The sequence below is a fragment of the Poecilia reticulata genome, chromosome 9, assembly GCF_904066995.2.
Source record: "Poecilia reticulata chromosome 9, P_reticulata-male-v2, whole genome shotgun sequence".
Classification (NCBI taxonomy): Eukaryota; Metazoa; Chordata; class Actinopteri; order Cyprinodontiformes; family Poeciliidae; genus Poecilia; species Poecilia reticulata.
In genome coordinates this window covers 28453033-28472287 of record NC_088838.1, presented here as the reverse complement: position 1 = coordinate 28472287, position 19255 = coordinate 28453033, and the positions used below count along the sequence as shown (strand labels likewise).

General features: G+C 38.3%; 3 protein-coding genes across 6 annotated transcripts; all 3 read left to right on the top strand.

The window, feature by feature from the left end:
- The first annotated feature begins 272 nt into the window (after window positions 1-272).
- On the top strand, window positions 273-10231 carry LOC103469923 (alpha-N-acetylneuraminate alpha-2,8-sialyltransferase ST8SIA3-like). 2 transcript variants are annotated; one of them, XM_008417994.3, is made up of 5 exons: window positions 273-380; window positions 2053-2376; window positions 4396-4518; window positions 4862-5419; window positions 6472-10231. In XM_008417994.3, the coding sequence occupies exons 2-5, from the start codon at window positions 2219-2221 to the stop codon at window positions 6752-6754; spliced, it is 1122 nt and encodes a 373-aa protein (XP_008416216.1). In that variant the 5' UTR covers window positions 273-380; window positions 2053-2218; the 3' UTR covers window positions 6755-10231. The 2 variants fall into 2 exon arrangements, with proteins under 2 accessions (XP_008416216.1, XP_081466984.1); XM_081610858.1 differs by lacking the exon at window positions 273-380 and having other exon boundaries at window positions 1906-2376.
- A 1887-nt stretch (window positions 10232-12118) lies between these two features.
- On the top strand, window positions 12119-14313 carry LOC103469922 (tripartite motif-containing protein 16-like). The gene has a single exon (XM_008417993.3). The coding sequence runs from the start codon at window positions 12306-12308 to the stop codon at window positions 13956-13958; it is 1653 nt and encodes a 550-aa protein (XP_008416215.2). The 5' UTR covers window positions 12119-12305; the 3' UTR covers window positions 13959-14313.
- A 1269-nt stretch (window positions 14314-15582) lies between these two features.
- LOC103470640 (tripartite motif-containing protein 16-like) lies at window positions 15583-18377 on the top strand. Of its 3 annotated transcripts, none has more exons than XM_081610847.1 (2): window positions 15583-15818; window positions 16553-18377. In XM_081610847.1, the coding sequence occupies exon 2, from the start codon at window positions 16682-16684 to the stop codon at window positions 18353-18355; it is 1674 nt and encodes a 557-aa protein (XP_081466973.1). In that variant the 5' UTR covers window positions 15583-15818; window positions 16553-16681; the 3' UTR covers window positions 18356-18377. The 3 variants fall into 3 exon arrangements, with proteins under 3 accessions (XP_081466973.1, XP_081466974.1, XP_017162172.2); XM_081610848.1 differs by having other exon boundaries at window positions 16533-18377; XM_017306683.2 differs by having other exon boundaries at window positions 16518-18377.
- The last annotated feature ends 878 nt before the right edge of the window (window positions 18378-19255 follow it).

The following is a 19255-nucleotide window of genomic DNA, read 5'->3' as shown; positions in this document are numbered from 1 at the left end:
AACAGCTGCTAGGTAGCAGAGATCAAATGGAGGAAGAAATAAGAGGGATGAGAAGCGCCACAGGGAGAATGATTGACAGCTCTAAGACCCACCTCCTGCCTCTGATTGGTTGCTTTTATTTAGCGCTGGTAGAAGGCAAAGGAGCTCAATTGTTTTCACAGATTATCTGTCTCACAATTTCAACAAATTAAAAAAAAAATTATGAAAGTCACATACTGCAGCTTCATTATGGTAATTACCCATCAGGAAGCCTGTAGTTGCAGCCGTTCGCCACCAGAGGGCGGACCGAACAGGCACTGACTCAGCAAGCCAATAGAAATTCAGCGCTGTAACGGTTGTTATGGAGATGCTCGTTGTTGCTCATGTCTGTCTGTTAACAGGTAAATATAAATGATCAACTCATTAATAGCAATATATAGGATGTATGAATGTGTTTGAAGTCCATGCTAATGGGGGGAAAGTTGTCCGTTTGTCCCTGAGTGCCTAATGGTGAAATGTAATTTACTTGTTAGTTTGTAGCTTAACCGTTACCGGTGATGTTGGGATTTGGGGAATCTTTTTTTTATTATTATTATTTTCTAAGAGAAGTGAGCTAAGTTAGGTGAAGTAATTCATTCGTGCAGAAGTTGTTAATAATTTACTATTTGAGCAAAACTGTAAATATTTATGAAGCAAGCCAACGGTAATGGCTGTTGATTGACGGAGACGCTCAGCTTATTGTTGCTCTGTTAGCAGTCGCTTTCAATAAAGAAACCACACTGATTTCTTATTTAGAGTGCAACAAATAGCAATCATACAATGCTCAAGCTAAGTGGCAAATCCAGACATTTCCATGCAGTACAATTTATAAATCAAAATACAGAGAGAACATACATTTTCCTGCCCACATATTTGCAACCTCCTAATTCATATATAAACTATATCAAAAATACGTCTATGCAATTTGTTATGGACAATTTTCAGGCAGAGCAAGCAAACCAGCTGAAATATTTTATTATTATTATTGAAAAGAAAATTAGAAAAAAAGAGAAAGTTTTTATGCAATTGCAGTTTAAAAACATGATAGATTTTGTGTTAATAATTCAAGTGAACCTAAAAAAGTATTGTATCCACTAAACTGACTGTAGATTAATTTGACTAAAACAATTCTGATCAATAAACTGTGACTAAAACTATTTGACATTTTAGTCAAAAAAATAAAAATTTGCTTTCAAAATTAACACTATTCTTTACAGGAAGAGAGGGGCTTTTATCATATACTGATAGAGGCTCTATCCAACGTTGAACCAGCCCTGGCAAACAAATAGATTTAGAATAGAATAGAATAGAATAGAATAGAATAGAATAGAATAGAATAGAATAGAATAGAATAGATTTTATTGATCTCCAAGTGGAAATTGCTTATATACTATCCGCTTCTCCACCCAAAGTGATAGGTATATAACTATAAGCAACATAAAATATGTGTGATATTGTAAGTAAATTAAATATGACATTTTAAATAAGTTATTTTTAATAAGTAGGTCAAATAAATAATTTACTTAATAAATAAATAAATATGTATTTGTTTAAAATCAATAAATGATATGCAATTATTATAATATACTTCATTTATATATATATATAATCTATAAATAAGAGTTTTTAAAAATCAAATTATTTTGATGAGAAAATAAAAATGTCATGCTTTTAAATGATCTGAAACTGGAAATGTTTAGGGTGATTTATGTCAGAACAATCGTGCTTTCTGGTTTTAACTCTGCGTGTTTCCGCTATAAATTAAAAGCCCGTGGCATCTGTGGATGTTTTGCTTTGCTTCCAGGATGTTTCCTATTTTAAAAGCTTCCCTTATCTATTTCTGCCCCTCTGAGTCTATTAGTAGACAAGCTCGCCTTTGTGCTGCAGAGAAGCCTGCATCAGTGTGAGCGGGTGGTGGAGGAGGAGGTGCTGCTGGTGGTGGGGAGGCTGCCGGTGCTGTGAGGACTGGGCTGGTCGTGCAGCTGACTGGATGTTGACGCGCATCTCCGCTCACTCTCATGATTTTATCACCAGCAGCCTGAGGAGGACCGAGAGCGCACCGAGCCGCGGCGTCTCCACCATGCATCATCCGTCTTCTACGCGACTGTACCCGTCGATGCGCCCCGGTTCGCCAGCTCCAGCACCGACCACGACAACATAAAGGCTGCGGCTTCCTATCGGGAATGACAAGGCTCCCAAGATGGTTCGCATCGCCAAGGCCCTGGGCTTGTTTATCCTGAGCGTCGTGGTGCTCATCCTGTCGCTCATCAGCTACGTGTCTCTGAGGAAAGACAGCCTCTTCGGCACCGGGAGATATTACTCCGGAGGCCCGCGGATTATGTTTCATGCAGGCTTTAGGTGAGTACGGATTTTCGGCTGCAGATTGAGGGCAGTTAATGAAATGCAGACTGGGGCTGGTGTGAATGTAAACAGAGGAGTGTGGCCTGTTTGTGGGTCCCCGCATCTCCGTTTCTCATACTGGACTTCAGCTGAAAGGTGAGCTCTCCAGAGTGCTGATGTTTGTGCCTGTACCTTCTTAAAAACAGTCCCAATTTAGGAAATCAGCTGTATATTCACTGTAAAAACATGCAGGTTATCATAACCAGTTTCTATGTTTCTTTGAATATTAGAGGGATAACAAATCCACACATCAGCTCCAATCTGAACTAAAGATGTCGGATCTTATTTCATTGAAATGTTTTCAAGCAGTTCTTAAAAACATGCAATGTGATTCTATCTATCAGTGTCATTGCTTTTAAACTGTTTTGTAATTTGTTTTAAATTTATGTGTTTTATTTTTTTACTTTTCTGTAACCTTGTTGTTGGGTGATTCAAATTTCTGCCCATGTCCCTCTTGAAAATGAGATCTGGATCTCAGTGACGTTTTACCCAGTTAAATAAAGGAACGATAGAAACTTTTAATTTACTAATAATTGGACACCAATTTATGCCCCAATTTAGAAATTCCGAGCAGTTTTACAAAATTTCTGCTTGTTTTGTGTCCCAGGAACAAAACTATTCCTAATAGTTTAAGGAGGTTTTTAGAAAGAGATCATTAGAGATTAGGGAACCATTTTTGATTCAAAAGTCTGGAAGATTTGAATAATCAATTGTTTTCTCTTAATCATTTTTCTGAGAAATAAGATTTAGGTCCCTTTAATTGAGATATTTTATGTATTTTTGGTATCTGTCAGTGTTTTTCTTTGGGTGAAATGAACTATTCTTGATATGATTCTTAGTATCTTTTTTTTTAATTCCTTAATTTATTGATTCCTTCTGTTGCTGATTGTTGTTTTACTTTGACTACACAGAAAGCTTTCCATTTTAGTTAATTACCTGTTCCATTCAGGATTAGTCATTTTTCTCACTGGCCTGGGTATTGGCAACGCTGTAGATTTTATTTTAATCTGCTCGAGGCTAAGTACGCCCACCCACTCTGTCCTACAATAAAACCACAAGATTGATCCACACTGAGCTCTGGTTCCCTGATGCTCTGTTGGTCTGTGAAGCATTTGGACACTGGCTGATTTTTTTTATCCATTTACACCAACCTTTGTGCATATTCATATTAACTCAGTCAAGACAACAGAGAATCAGTCTCTGTTTTACTTGAAATGGCATCAATAACATAAAAACAGTCTAACCTAAACTTAATTTCTGAAGTCAGATTGGGAGGCATTTCAGAGTAATGTTGCAGCTCAAAGATCTTCTTTCTTCAAACCGTCCAGAAACTCAGTAGATCTGTCTGATGTCAAAGTGTTTGGTTCAGGATGACCTGCAGTTCATTCTTTAAGTTGCTGAGATAATATGTGACAAACCAACACAAAGTAGAACAGGAGTGTAGAGTGGAAGATCACTTTCATCTGAAAAGTGTGGCATGCACTGTTTACTTTTTTGTCTTCCATCTGTGTTGCTACATGTCTCTGGATGCAGAGAAACGGCTTTAGACAGACAGACAGACAGACAGACAGACAGACAGACAGACAGACAGACAGACAGACAGACAGACAGACAGACAGACAGACAGACAGACAGACAGACAGACAGACAGACAGACAGAGAGATATTTTTTTATGTCATTACACAAAGGCACACCAATGAATTTGGCAAAGAAATATCATTGCTTTAATATCCAAGTCCATGGAAAATACTTAGCACTTAGAATTAGCTCATAGTTAAGAGCAATTTGGAGAGACAAATGAATGTTTTTGGACTTTGAGGGGAAGCCAGAGTACCCAGAGGGAACCCACTCATGCACAGAGAGAATATGTAAACTCCATGCAGGAAAGGCCCCAGGCTGCTGGCTCCAGTGTTATCAATAGAACAGAAACAAGAAGCTTTAAAAGCAAACTCTGCATTTCTTTTTGTTGTTTTCAGGTCTCAGTTTGCCATGAATTTCCTGGACCCTTCCTTCATCCCACTGACAAACGCCTTGAATGAGGAGCTCCAAGGAAAACCATTCAAATGGAAGTTCAACAAGACAGCATTTTACAAGCAAAGGCAAGAGCTTAGCCACCACTTTTTACATATATATCTTCGGTTGATATTTTTTATATATATATCAAGGAGCGCAAACAATTTAACTACAACAATACCACAGAAGAAGAAATAAAGAGAATGGGCTCCCGATCTTAAAGCCACACAGTTATAGCAATAAAGCAGTTTTCTAAGGTGTTTACCGTCAGGTAAAGGGACAATCCAAATAACAAAAAGAAGACATTTTGTGTAATTATGACAAAATAGGAATACAACCCGGTTACAAATGCAGGGAAAATACTAAAAGAAGCAGAAATTAAATCTGTACCTCTGAATGTTTGGTGCTGAAGTATTTTTTGTTTTTCAGGAAAGAAATTTTCAACTACATCGACATTCCCCACAACTTCTCCCTCACAAAGGACAGTGTGCGCGTGGGCCAGCTGATGCACTTTGACTACTCCAGCCACAAGTACGTCTTCTCCATCAGCAACAACTTCAAGTCTTTACTCCCTGAGGCCTCCCCCATCCTCAACAAGCACTACAGTACGTGTGCGGTGGTGGGAAACAGCGGCATCCTGACTGGGAGCCACTGCGGCCCCGTGATCGACCAAGCCGACTTCGTCTTCCGCTGCAACTTTGCTCCCACTGAGTTCTACTTCAAAGACGTAGGCAAGAAGACCAACCTGACCACGTTTAACCCCAGCATCCTGGAGAGGTACTACAACAACCTGCTGACCATTCAGGACAGGAATAACTTCTTCCTGAACCTGAAGAAGCTGGAGGGAGCCATCCTCTGGATCCCCGCCTTCTTCCTTCACACCTCCGCCACAGTAACCCGAACCCTGGTGGACTTCTTTGTGGAGCACAAGGGTCAGCTGAAGGTCGAACTGGCCTGGCCAGGAAACATCATGCATGATGTCAACAAGTAAGATGTATACAGAATAACACTCGTCAATATTAGCATCTGATTTCATCTTATTTCCATGTATTTTCCAACACATGCTGTTAAAGAGGCGGCGTTATGTGTTTTCCAGGAACACAGTATAATTTTATAGCACAATCAAGTAACTATGTTACCCTCAGTAAAATGCTGTTTACATCAAACACGACTTAAAAGAAATTTGACTTTGCAATTTAACACCTTAAATTGGGCCTCTGACTTTTCTTATTTGTAGTTTTAGTTTATTTGTTTAGCACATTTCAGCAACAAGGCAGTTCAAAGTGCTTTACATAATAAAAAAGCAAAAATACAAAGTCATAGAAACACAGTCAGTAATTGAAACATTAAGGAGGATTGTTGATACATTTTTCAGTAATTATGTTTCAAAAGCAGCTCTGAACCGGTGGGTTTTTGTACTGTTGCGTATTGTAATGCTAAGCAGTCCAGTGATTTATAATCTAACAGCAGTATTTGAAAGTCTTTTCTCTCAGTATAGGTACGTTAGAGCTGGTGTGATGTGCTCCATCATCCTGGTTTTAGTCAGAACTCCAGCTGCAGGGTTCTGGATCAGCTGCAGCTGGAGGATTTTTTAGGCAGACCTGAGAAGACGCTATTGCAGTAATCAATGCGACTGAAGATAAACGCATGGATGAGTTTCTCTGGATCTTGCTGAGACATTAGTCCTCTAATCCTGGAAATGTTCTTCAGGTGATAAAGGCTGATTTTGTAACTGTCTCTATGTGGCTCTGAAGGTTCAGGTCTGAGTCGACCCAGACCTTATTATTGAACAAATAAGCACATCTGAACTAGTTTAGAAGTATAAAAATACTTAAATTCCAGCATCCTTGATGAACCCAAAAAGTCCAAATAAAGCATTTTTTACCTTCACCACACCTTCCTATTTTTGCATGTGTCAGGACTCCAATCTGTGCATGAATGACATGCTGTGAAAGAGAGACTGAGAGAGAAAGAGAATTACTTAAATTGTTCGTAGTGTTTGGATTGATTCCTTACTTAACTTCTCATTTCTCCTACAGATACTGGAAAACTAAGAACCTCTCTCCCAAGCGTCTGAGCACGGGGATCCTCATGTACACGCTGGCGTCTGCCATGTGCGATGAAATCCACCTCTACGGCTTCTGGCCGTTCGGGTGGGACCCCAACACAGGCAAGGAGTTGCCGTACCATTACTACGACAAGAAAGGGACCAAGTTCACCACGAAGTGGCAGGAGACTCATCAGCTGCCCAGCGAATTCAAGCTGCTGTACAAGCTGCACAGGGAAGGCGTGATCAAACTCAGCCTAACACACTGCACATAGACGTACGAGTGCCAGATCGTTTCACACATCACTCCGGAAACCACGACCCACAGATAGCAACCCATTCCCAGCATTTGCTGTGTGACACATAAGCATGATAGATGGCATTTGATTTTTAATCTATAGACAGACTCATAGTTTATTTTGTCTTGATAATGACCATCTTTCTGGGTGTTTAGATCACACAAATGTTCAATATGTTGTCGTGCTAAGTAGAACTGTCATGCTTCTATGATTGTCTTTTGCATGACTCCTTACTATAGCGTGACCATTTGGCAAGAATAAACATCCCTTCCAGCCGTAAAGTCAAATCTTCCAGCTCTGATTAATGCAAATGATTCACCTTTAAAACAGTGTGCTGATTATTTACACTGAAATCACTGCCTAATCTCAGGGATTGAGTTAGATCAGTGTTGTTTCTAATCAGATTTTATGCTTCAAGAGTGGTACAGTTCTTCTTTTCAGGATTTTATCCCCATGATTTATCAGACAATCTGCACTGCTCTCAAAGATGGTATTGTTTACAAGATTGTCACTATAAATATCTTCATGTTTGTCTTTTTAATTTCTATAGATAGTGCCACTATCAACCTTAAATTATGTTGCAATGCTTCACTTACTTTTTCTTACAACTAACATTCCAACAATAAGCCATAAATTCATAAACAGACAATATCTATTACCATTTATTGCAGATATAGGTGTCAGCCTACGTTTTATACTTGGACTAAAGATATTTCAGCAAAACGGGAAGCATTTAAAGTCAAAATTAAATATGCTGTTTAATAAATTTACATGAGACATTTCACAGAATATGTTACTCAAATTTAATTACTATAACAATATATAACAAATACAATCTTCATACTAGTTTTAGTCACTTAACAGTCCATGTTTTACTTTTACAATTAGCCTGGATTTTAAAAAAATATATATTGATTGATAATTATTGAACTCAAATAAGTTCCAAAATGGTTTCTTCAAATGTTTGAAGATTAAGAACTTTAAATCTGAAAGAGTTGTTTTTTTTTCAGCTAACATCTCAGCTAAATTTGTAGTTAAATGCATTAATTATATTTTAAATCTTAACTGCATTTTCAATTTTTAACCAATGCTTGAGAATCAAAACTGCTGAATGTGACAAAATGTTTGTCATCCGTTCGTTAATGACTGAAAAACTCACAATGTTCACTGAAATAACTTAAAACTGACAAAAGTAATAATGAATAAAACAATTTTGAACATTAACCAGTAAAAATCAGACATTGCTTCTGAAATGTGATTTAACAGAATCAGCTGGAAAAAAAAATACAAATAATCTAATGTAAAACAAGCAAAAAGTTAAGTTATAAGTACCATCATTTCAGTCCAGGCTTGTTTCTTCAGTTTTTTCTATTCATGTATTTTAAGACTCTGTTAAACCACAATTCAAATTTGAATGTATGATTCCCATTGGCTAATTTTCAGTAAATTTTTATTTATTATCAGTTCTGCCCATTTTAACTTATTTCAGTGACTATTGTGGGCTTTTCGGTCATTAACAGGCAGGGAACAACAGTTTTCTCCACGTATGTAAATGGCGCGAGCAATGGGAGGGAATATGTATGTTTTGGACAAAATTGTGTGAAGTAAACAATCTAGAGGTTTAACATGAATTAAATGTAAATATAATAGAGAAGATACAAAACTTTTTTTTAACTACAAAAATGCTGTTTCACTACAGAAGCCTATCTGGGACATTTCCAACCTGAAATGAATTAATTTTATGTGACTTGCTGCATTTTGACTAAAAGCATGAGGATTCAATTTACTAACATTGCATGGAAAGCTAACAGATATTTAGGCTAGTTTTATAAAAACCTTTTTGCAGATTGTTTGAGGGTAAATTTAGAATTTTGAAGTCATTTGTATTCCTAATTGTATAATCAATAATCAAAATCTTTCTATGAGACTAGCTAGAGCAAACCTAATGCTATCAACAGTGTGGACCAAAATCGCAACATAAAATACAAGAGATTTTTTTATTTTAAAATGTTATCTGAAATAATCCACCAAATCCAACATGAAACAGGGAAAGAACCCAAACAGTAAACATTTACCACGTGATTTTAGGCTTTAACTTGATGTTAAATACATAGAGCAACTCATTCAGGTCTAAATTGTTTGTAGTGTTTCATCACCACCCTGTCACAGAAGTTTTATTAATTTATATAAGTTTCATATTGACATAAACAGTTATATGAACTGTCGTTACCGTCTGTGCTTACAGCCAAAAACATTACTGTGGATAAATATTTGACTCCTTATGGGTTTTTGTTTTGTTTTTCTTTTTGGGCACACTTAAATGTTTCAGATCATAAGACATTTTTTTAATTGAAGTTAATGTTGGTTGAGACAAAATTAAGCTTTTATGTAATGAATGAAAACAGGATATACACAAACCTGTCTCAATGTGAAAATGTGATTTCACACTCTGATATAGTTATATATAGTTATAGATTTAGGATGCAATTATTTTCTCGATGTTTCATTTTTCACATTTTTGAGGGTCTGTCCAGCTTTTTGTTTTAAAAATGAATTTAGCAACAACTTTATATAAAAAGCAGTTTTTTATCGGTTTGTCTGATATTAAAAAAATTTTCTGGAACATGTTTGTGTGTTCAAAATAGTAAAAACAAACTAAATTTGTCAGTAAATACTTCTTCATACCTCTCACTGTACATGAAAAAACACATTTGCAGTTTGTCATATTAACTCTTACTTGATGTCATAAATGGATAGGAATAATTTCTGTGGTTCATTTATAAAGGGACTGACACTAATTTTTGATTTGTATGCTGCATAAAATCAAGCACTAGGTAAGATTTTAAGATTTTTTTTTAACTTTAAGATTGATGTTAAATATTTTTCTTTCTTCTGCTAAATAATGATGTGGTATGGCTCCATGAATGTCCTTCATTTGGATGGATATCTTTGAAATATTTCCTGGTTCTGAGATGAATTTTGGACAGTACGAATTCATGTCAAAAGCCGGTACATAGAATGTGTGTAAATTTAGCCATTATAATAAAATCTGTAAGGGTTGTTATGCCAGTTAATGTAAAAGCCAAAATAACAGTATATTGCTTTTTGTGCATTAAATGAACTGACACTGACATGTATCGCATAATGTATTTTTATTTTGAAATGCATCACTACACTTAGTCTGTCCCAACTCCCCTTTAAGAGTCATGGACTTGTGTTTTCTCTGCACGGCATCTTCGTTTCATGATGCATAAGAAAGCTTGGCTGCTTGTGTACATGCCATAAACAATGTACTGGACTGTGGTATCTGGTTTGTTTCAAGAAAAAAAAGAACAATTGTTCTTAAACTGTCATAAATGTTTTAATTATAATCCATGATAAATAGCCATTATGTGCCTGCGAAATTCTTTCCATTAACGTTTCAGCGTGTCAATAAAAAATGTTTTTCTCTGATATCAGTTCAGAGTTGTGTTACCAGTTTGCCTAAAAGATAGAATATATACAATCTTAAGCTAATCCACTTTTGCCAGAGAATTCAAACTACTTTTCAAAGCATCAACAATCTTCACACTAAACTGTCTTAAAATGCTAAGTTATACATATTTCACAATCTATTATTATTTGTATATCTATAATTCTAGAATTTTTAAATCAGTTACTTAATTTTTTTCTTACCTGCACAAGTAATACTTGTATACCTATAAGTATTTATGGACACACTAAGAATTTTTCTATATTTTTTTCCGACCTTTTGTTGCCATATTCATCATTGTGTCTTTTGCAACAACAATAAATTGAAATCATGTGAATTTATAACTACTATTTCTAGACAAGCAAACATTTAACATTCTTTAACTGAGGTTATATAGAAAAACTTGACAACATCACAAAACAATGAAAATATAATGAAGATTTCTATGAACAAATCATTAGCTCTCTCCATCAGTTGGAAAACAAATAATTCTCCTTTTATACGGTGTTTTATGGGTTTTTTTTCACCTTGTAAAATGAACAGTCGTGTTTACGATGAGCAAAGGTAAACCAATGATCAGAACTGTACTTCTCTATTTACACCTGACAATAATATCTTAAAAGTCTTACTGAATTTAGACAAATAAAGACATATTATAGAGATAGATTTAATTGTGGCCAATTGGTATAATGTAGAATAAGTGTGGATTGAAGGTATTTTACCTGGCTTTTCAAACCAAAACTAACTGCAGATTTAATGGTGATTGTGGTTTAATTGGTCTTGATTTTCACACTGTTATACAATATAGTCAGTTTTTTAAGAAAGTTTTTTAATATGGGACCATCCTGTCTCTCTTTCTAATGTTACCTTGATAATTCCTCACACTTCTATAGCCTTTACCCAAAAAAGTGGTTTGGATTGTCTGTGATAAAATCTTTGTTGTAGTAAAAATACATGAGAAAAGTTCTGGATAAAGTTACCTCTTTATCAGTTATCACTCTCATATCTCATCTCATCTTTATCATTTAGACCATTTATTCTTCTATTTAGTCCCTGTAAACGGCCTACTTAAATAAGACGTCAGATTGTTTTTGCTTGTATTTGAGCTTTGTCGTGAAACATTGAGAAAAATAATGTTTATGTCTCAAGTGTGATGTCATTTAATCTTATCTTTGCATACACTGCATAAAAATATACATTACTTTTTACCTCTTCCAGCTGCCAGTATTTCCCCACAAACGGCACGGTACAAAAACAAAGCGAAGTAATGGAATCCACACAAAAATGTATCTAATTTCCAGGTGTTATTATTCAAAGGCAATTCTAAATAAATTAGATTTCAGACTTTATTTATAGAAGCTCAGTGTTTCAACAGTTTTGCAGTTTTCCGGAAGTTTGTTCCAGATTAGATGAGAATAAAAACTAAAAGTTGTTTCTCCATGTCTGGGGGAAGAGTAGAGTTGTACTAGAAGACCTGAATGATCTGGAGGGTTGATAGAATGACAACAGGTCTACATATTCAGGTTTGCAGCTACTACTAACTTTATGTAGAATTTTATTTGTACACACGAATACAGTGTTTAATGTTGTTTTTGATGTGTGTTTTTTAATTCTCCTCTGTGAAGATGTTGTTATGTGCGTTTTTAAGTTAGATACCCTGTACCTTCTAGTCTGTACCTCGACACTACGAAAAATACAACGGATAGTGTGGAAAGTTCTTAAAGCTACCATATTTTTTGTCGTTTCTCTAAGAATTTGACCCTTTCAAGATGGTGGTATTGGTTACGTGCGAAACGGCTCGATTGACGTACTGTGACCGGAAAGTGCGTCGAATGACGCTGGTGACGCACTCCTTATTTGAACGCGAAGCGGAAAGCGCGAGTGAGCAACAAGGTAACAGTCCGGCGATGTGATCTCTGAGGGGAGTTTAAGCTTTTTCAGCCAGCAAACGGTCCTGTGCAGCTTTTTAAATAGTTGTTTCGAGAAAGACTCTTTGGAGCTTAGACTAGTTTCACTTGTCAGAAAGCGAAACTTTAACGGTCACCGAGAGCAACGATGGCGCAGAACGGAGTTCATCTGGACCGAGAGAGTTTCTCCTGTTCAGTCTGTCTGGATCTGCTGAAGGATCCGGTGACCATTCCCTGCGGACACAGCTACTGCATAAAGTGTATTGAAGAGCACTGGGATGAGGAGGACCATAAAGGAGAACAAAGCTGTCCTCAGTGCAGACAGACCTTCACACCGAGGCCTGTCCTGGTGAAAAGCACCATGCTAGCCGCGTTAGCCGAGCAGCTGAAGCTAACTGCACTCGGAGCTTCTCCTACTTATGATACTCATGCTGGACCTGAAGATGTGGCCTGTGATATGTGCACAGGAAGGAAAGTAAAAGCTATAAAGTCGTGTTTGATGTGTTTGGTGTCTTATTGTGAGAAGCACCTGCAACCTCATTACGACGTGGCTCAGTTAAAGAAGCACCAGCTGGTGCAGCCCTCCAAGCAGCTCCATGACAGCATCTGCTCCCATCACGATGAGGTGATGAAGATGTTCTGCTGCACCGACCAGCAGACCATCTGTTACGTCTGCATGGTGGATGAACATAAAGGTCACGACGTGGTTTCAGTTGCAGCAGAGAGGAAGGAGAAGCAGAAAGATCTGGAGGTGAAGAGAGGAGAAATCCAGCAGACAATCCAAGATGGAGAGAGAGACATGAAGCTGCTTCAGCAGGAAGTGGACGCCATTAATGACTGTGCTAATAAAGCAGTAGAGAACAATGACATTATCTTCTCTGAGGTGATGCGTCTCATTGAGAGAAGAAGCGCAGAGGTGAAGCAGCAGATCATATCCCACCAGGAATCTGAGGTGAGTCGAGTCAGAGATCTTCAGGAGAAGCTGGAGCAGGAAATCACTGAGCTGAAGAGGAAAGACGCTGAGCTGGAGCAGCTCTCACACACAGAGGATCACAACCAGTTTCTGCAGAAATACCCCTCACTGTCTGCTGTTGGTGAGACTACACACTCTGTGTGTCCTTGGGCCTGCTATGTAGACGTGACGACAGCCGTTTCAGATCTCAAAGACAAACTTCAGAACATTTTACGAGACTGTTGGACAAACATCTCACTGACAGTCGCTGAAGTGGATGCTTTCCTCCCGGATCCAGAACCTAAAACGAGAAATGAATTTCTAAAATACTCTCAAGAAATCACCTTGGACCCAGAAACCGCTCACAAACAGCTGTTGCTATCCGAGGGGAACAGGAAGGCGACCCTGATGCGTAAAGATCAGATCAAGAGCCATCACCCAAAGAGGTTCTCTGCTTTCTTCCAGGTGCTGAGTAAGCAGATCCTTACTGGGCGCTGCTACTGGGAGGTGCAGTGGGCCGGACTGGGGGGCTACGTCGCAGTCACCTGCAAGGATGTGAAGAAAACAAAGACTTCGTTTGGCTGTAACGAAGAGTCCTGGGCTTTGTTTTGCCAAAAAGAGAAAAATCAGTTTTTGCACAACAAAATTAAAACCCCCATCGCTGGAGAAGAGTTCTCCAGAGTGGGAGTTTACCTGGATGAGAGCACTGGTACTGTGTCGTTCTACAGCGTCTCAGAGGACATGAGGCTGCTCCACCGGGTCCAGACCAGCTTCACTCAGCCGCTCTACGCCGGAGTCCAGCTCTGGTTCCGCATGGGAGACGCCGCTGAGATCTGTAAACTGAAATAAGTCAAAGTTCAAATCAGGATGTGTTTGTCCTACAAGTAGTTTCTCTTTTAGTTGAAGCTTTGTTTGTTTTCTGATTGGCTCTCCTTTAATTTTTGTGCATTTATGTTGACTTTGTTTTACTTTGTAGGTTATTTTTATTATGACTGACTTTATAGATGATGTTGTGATTTTTAGATAAAAGAACAGGTTCAGCGTAACTAAAGAATTGTGGATAGCCCTTTTAGGTTTGTTTTGTTAAAGGTGAAACTGGATTAGTTTGAAAATGACACTAAACAGAATTAAGAAAAGTAGTTTTAGTACTGATTAAACCAGTTTTCAAGCAAATAAATTGTGTTTTTCTTTTTGTTCCATTGAATTATTTCTTTTTACTTCTATATTGTATAGTTCTCCAGTTTTCAAGTTTTAATTTTAAGGATAATTATGAATCTTACAAATAAAAAAAGCAGAACACGAAAACCCCTTCAAACAAGCCATATTTGTTTGATCTTAAAAGGCTATCTATTGTACATTTTTATTATTCTATTTGTATTTCAGTTACTTCTAAAAACAACTCCAGTGCTTCAAACATTTGTTTTTGGTAATGAATAAATGTTTTGGTGTCTGGGGAATTAATTGTTATGAACACCTCCGGATTGTTAAATTACAATCGAGGGGATAATGGGGTTACCTAGTAACCAAATGCCATAAACATGCGTGATCTCTGGGCTTTTTAAAAATAAATTTGTGCATTCATATGTGGCACTAAGAATTATTTGACTATTCAAAGGCACCCCCAACAATTTTCTATTTTATCACCTTTGTTTTGATTGTTTACGCCAGTGGTTCCCAAACCTTTTCTCCTGGGCCCCCCAGTGGTTTCCAAACTATTTTTGGGGGCCCCCCTATGGCTTACAAATAGTTGTCTGGTTGAACGATGTGTGTGAGCGAGGGTGGGGGATTCTTAAAGACTCCCTGTTATATTCAACCCCGGCTCCAGACTAACAAGGGGGTGGGGGCAATCAACTTTTTGGGGGCAAAATGAATCGTAGCTGAACATAGACAACACCAGTAGCCTATAAGCTACTTGTTAACCATAGACATAAGATATCCTTATATTATGTTTATGTTAACAAGCATAAGGTGATGTATTGATATTAGCTAGCTAGTCATCTTTTAGCTAACATTACCTGCATCCAACAGCTTTACTCGACAGTCTGTTAGTTTGGGGGAAAAACTGTGCAATGTTCTTTGCGTTTTGCTGCCATGATTCTAACACACACCTGAGTAGCTCTGCACAGCAGCAGCAGGTCTCCTTCACAGTCGCACAGGTGTAAACCCAGCGCTAGCGTCGTAGCGCTCATGTTGCTTTTAAAGGCGGCTCGGAAAAACAGGTTACAACATGTTAACAGATTAAACAGTTTTAACTTCTGATAAAAGTGACAGAGGACACAGATATGGGAAGGGCGGAAGTTCCTACTGTATCAAATTGACAGAGGAATAACAGAGAGTTGGCCATTCTAAGGTAAAAACCCAGCGCATACAATGTTCATGTTTTTTGTTTTGTTTATTGTTTTCATCCAGACGGCTTCCCGCGACCCCCCCCCCCCCCCCCCCTTGGGGGCGCGCCCCACAGTTTGGGAACTTCTGGTTCCCAAACTGTGGGGAACCAGAAGTGGTGCTGGCTCAAATTCACCAATATGGTTTGAGTAATTTTTGGTGTAATACCATTTTATACCAAAAGATGGCAGTAGTGGCGCATGAGAGAGAAACGGACTTCCAAGCCTTATGCAGAAGAAGCTGATTTAAAACGTAGCACATTACACTGATAGTCAGCAGCGCAGTGCAGCCAGCCACTAAAGAGTATGTTTTCTGTTTTCACAGGTGGGTTAGTTTTTATTTAGTTTTTAAATTTTGTCTAATTTCAGGACCCTGTTTTGTTGACATAAATTCTATTTTGAGATATTTCTGTATATTAGAAGTGAATGTTTACTGCCGCTGGCCTAAATGCTAACTAACGTTAGTGCGACCGTTAATTTCCCTGGGTCCAAAAGCTAACAACCGTTAGCATCTCAGTTGAAGACGTTAGGCTGTTTTACGTTATTTTCCCCGTGATATTGGATTAGAGGACAGTTACAAAGTATATTGTATCATAGATGTATTCAAACATAGGTCCATTATATGTAAAAAAAAAAAAAGAAGATTTATTTATGTTAGTACTGTAACGTATGTTCATGATTGTCTATCCATGCTAGTTAACATGTTACTTTGTGTATAATAGACTGTACAAACAACTGTGTAATTATCAAATTGGTAATCTTAATGTTTGCTCATATATATGATTAAAGCATTTAGACATGGCTGTTTTGCTTTTAGTAATTTTAAAAAACGTTTAAATAAATACAAAGAGAAATCCAAATGTCACTAAACTGTGACTCATATATTCAGCAAATGATTGATTTGACATAAGAGTCTAGGAAAACATCAATTAGATACTAAAGTTTTGTTGTAAAAAGGGTTCAACGCTGTTTCTCTGTCAAACTGCATTGATTTATCCTCCCTCATGTTCCTCCTCTCAAACAGAGTCACTCTCAACAGATTTCCTTCTTCCCTCACAGCCAGGGGCAGTTTGTCAGCGAATCCGGTGCTGATGCGCCTTCATTGCACAAATTCATCACGTGTAGAGCAGAGATCATGGTGCTTTAATTTCTCTGAAATTGAAACTTAAACTGTCTCTGAGAGAAGAAATGGCGCAGAAAGGAGTCCAGCTGGACCGAGAGAGTTTCTCCTGTTCTGTTTGTCTGGATCTACTGAAGGATCCGGTGATGATTCCCTGCGGACACAGCTACTGCCTAAAGTGTATCAAAAACGTCTGGGATGAAAAGAACAAGAAAGGTGACTACAGCTGTCCTCAGTGCAGGCAGACCTTCACACCAAGGCCTGTCCTGGTGAAGAACATCATGTTGGCAGGATTAACTGAGCAGCTGAAGCTAACTGGACTTGGAGCTTCTCTTACTGAGCAAAGTTATGCTGGACCTGAAGATGTGGCCTGTGATATTTGTACTGGGAGGAAAGTAAAAGCTATAAAGTCGTGTTTGATGTGTTTGGTGTCTTATTGTGAGAAGCACCTGCAGCCTCATTACGACGTGGCTCAGTTAAAGAAGCACTGGCTGGTGCAGCCCTCCAAGCAGCTCCATGACAGCATCTGCTCCCATCACGATGAGGTGATGAAGATGTTCTGCCGCACTGACCAGCAGACCATCTGTTACGTCTGCATGGTGGATGAACATAAAGGTCACGACGTAGTTTCAGCTGCAGCAAAGAGGAAGGAGAAGCAGAAAGATCTGGAGGTGAAGAGAGGAGAAATCCAGCAGACAATCCAAGATGGAGAGAGAGACATGAAGCTGCTTCAGCAGGAAGTGGATGCCATTAACGACTGTGCTAATAAAGGAGTAGAGAACAATGACATTATCTTCTCTGAGGTGATGCATCTCATTGAGAGAAGAAGCTCTGAGGTGAAGCAGCAGATCAGATCTAAGCGGGAATCCAAGGTGAGTCGAGTCAGAGATCTTCAGGAGAAGCTGGAGCAGGAGATCACTGAGCTGAAGAGGAAAGACGCTGAGCTGGAACACCTCTCATACACAGAGGATGACATCCAGTTTCTGCAGAAATACCCCTCACTGTCTGCTGTTAGTGAGACCAAACACTCATCCAGCATCAATGTTCGTCCTCTGAGGTACTTTGAAGATGTGACAGCAGCCGTGTCAAAGCTGAGAGATGAACTGCAGGACATCCTGAAGGAGAAATGGACAAACATCTCACTGAAAGTCCCTGAGGTGGATATTCTACTGTCAGAACCAGAACCAAGGACCAGAGATGACTTCCTAAGATATTCACAGGAAATCACCTTGGATCCAAACACAGCTCAGATGAACCTCCTGCTGTCTGAGGGGAACAGGAAGGTGACCCTAATGAAACAAAGTCAGTTCTATCCCGATCACCCAGAGAGGTTGTCAGTTAAGTTCCAGATCCTGAGTAAACAGAGTTTGTCTCGGCGATGTTACTGGGAGGTGCAGTGGGGAGGACAAGGAGGACGAGGAAGTTATGTGGCGGTCGCATACAAGGATGTCTATCAAACAGACAGTGTGTTTGGACAAAATGATAAATCCTGGTCTTTATTTTGTTGCCCAAACAATCATCAATGTTGGTACAATAGCATCCGAACTCCCATCCCTGGTTCTGAGTTCTCCAGAGTCGGAGTTTATCTGGACCAACCAGCTGGTACTCTTTCGTTCTACAACGTCTCAGAGAACATGACTCTGATCCACAGAGTCCAGACCAGCTTCACTCAGCCGCTCTACGCTGGAATACAACTCTGGTTCAGCATCGGAGACACAGCTGAAATCTGTAAACTGAAATAATTATAGCTGTATAAGAAATTAATTCAATGAAGTTAATTGTTTTTTTTGGGGGGGTGGGGGGGGGTTGGTCTTCCTTAGATTATTTTTCTTTTAAATATCTGCTCATAAAAGTTTGAAATTTCTGTCTCTTGAGGTTTTGTAGATCAGTCACCAATCAGCAACTGATTTCAAGGTAGCAACAAATTCCCTTCAAGTTCCTAAAGTTTAAAATACTTTTAATGAGATGCCAGAGAAAGAGCAGGAGGGAATTTTCCCAGTCAAAAAGATTATAGTGTAGTATTCTACTGCCCATCCCCCACCGGTTGCTGACCAGATGTACTGCTACAGTTTTCCCTCAGACAAATTTGGCTGTTTAGAAAATATTTCTGGTTGTGAATAATTGTGTGGAAACTACAGCTCACAAGCTGAGTGGCATGTTGCAGGCTGGTTAGTGTTTGGTTATTTTGGTTTATTTTAGTCCCAGTGTTAATCTAGAAATAGCAGAACTTCCAAATTCTGCATTTTTAGTTGTCTTTATTTCAGAAGCGATTTTCTTTTCTGCTTGGTCATCCTTTGTTCAAAGGAAAGTTGGTTATTTAGGCAAGAAAAATCATTATTGGCAAAAATATGACTTGTAACATTTACTTAAGGAATACAACATTTGAATTTTATGTTGGGTTAGGGTTTTTTATTATTTAGAAATAGAAAATGTAAGACTCGGCAGCAAGTCTGAGTAATTTTGTTCAAAGTTATTTTTATTACTCCTGAACACTTACATTTTATGTTAATTTTTTTATTCTCAACTGGTATGATCCTGAAACAAGGTGACTTCTCTTCAATTATTCTCAAATTATCAGTTTTCAATACACAAGAGGGCGCTCTTATCTTAATAGTTGCTTGAAAACAAAATGTTTTAAATTC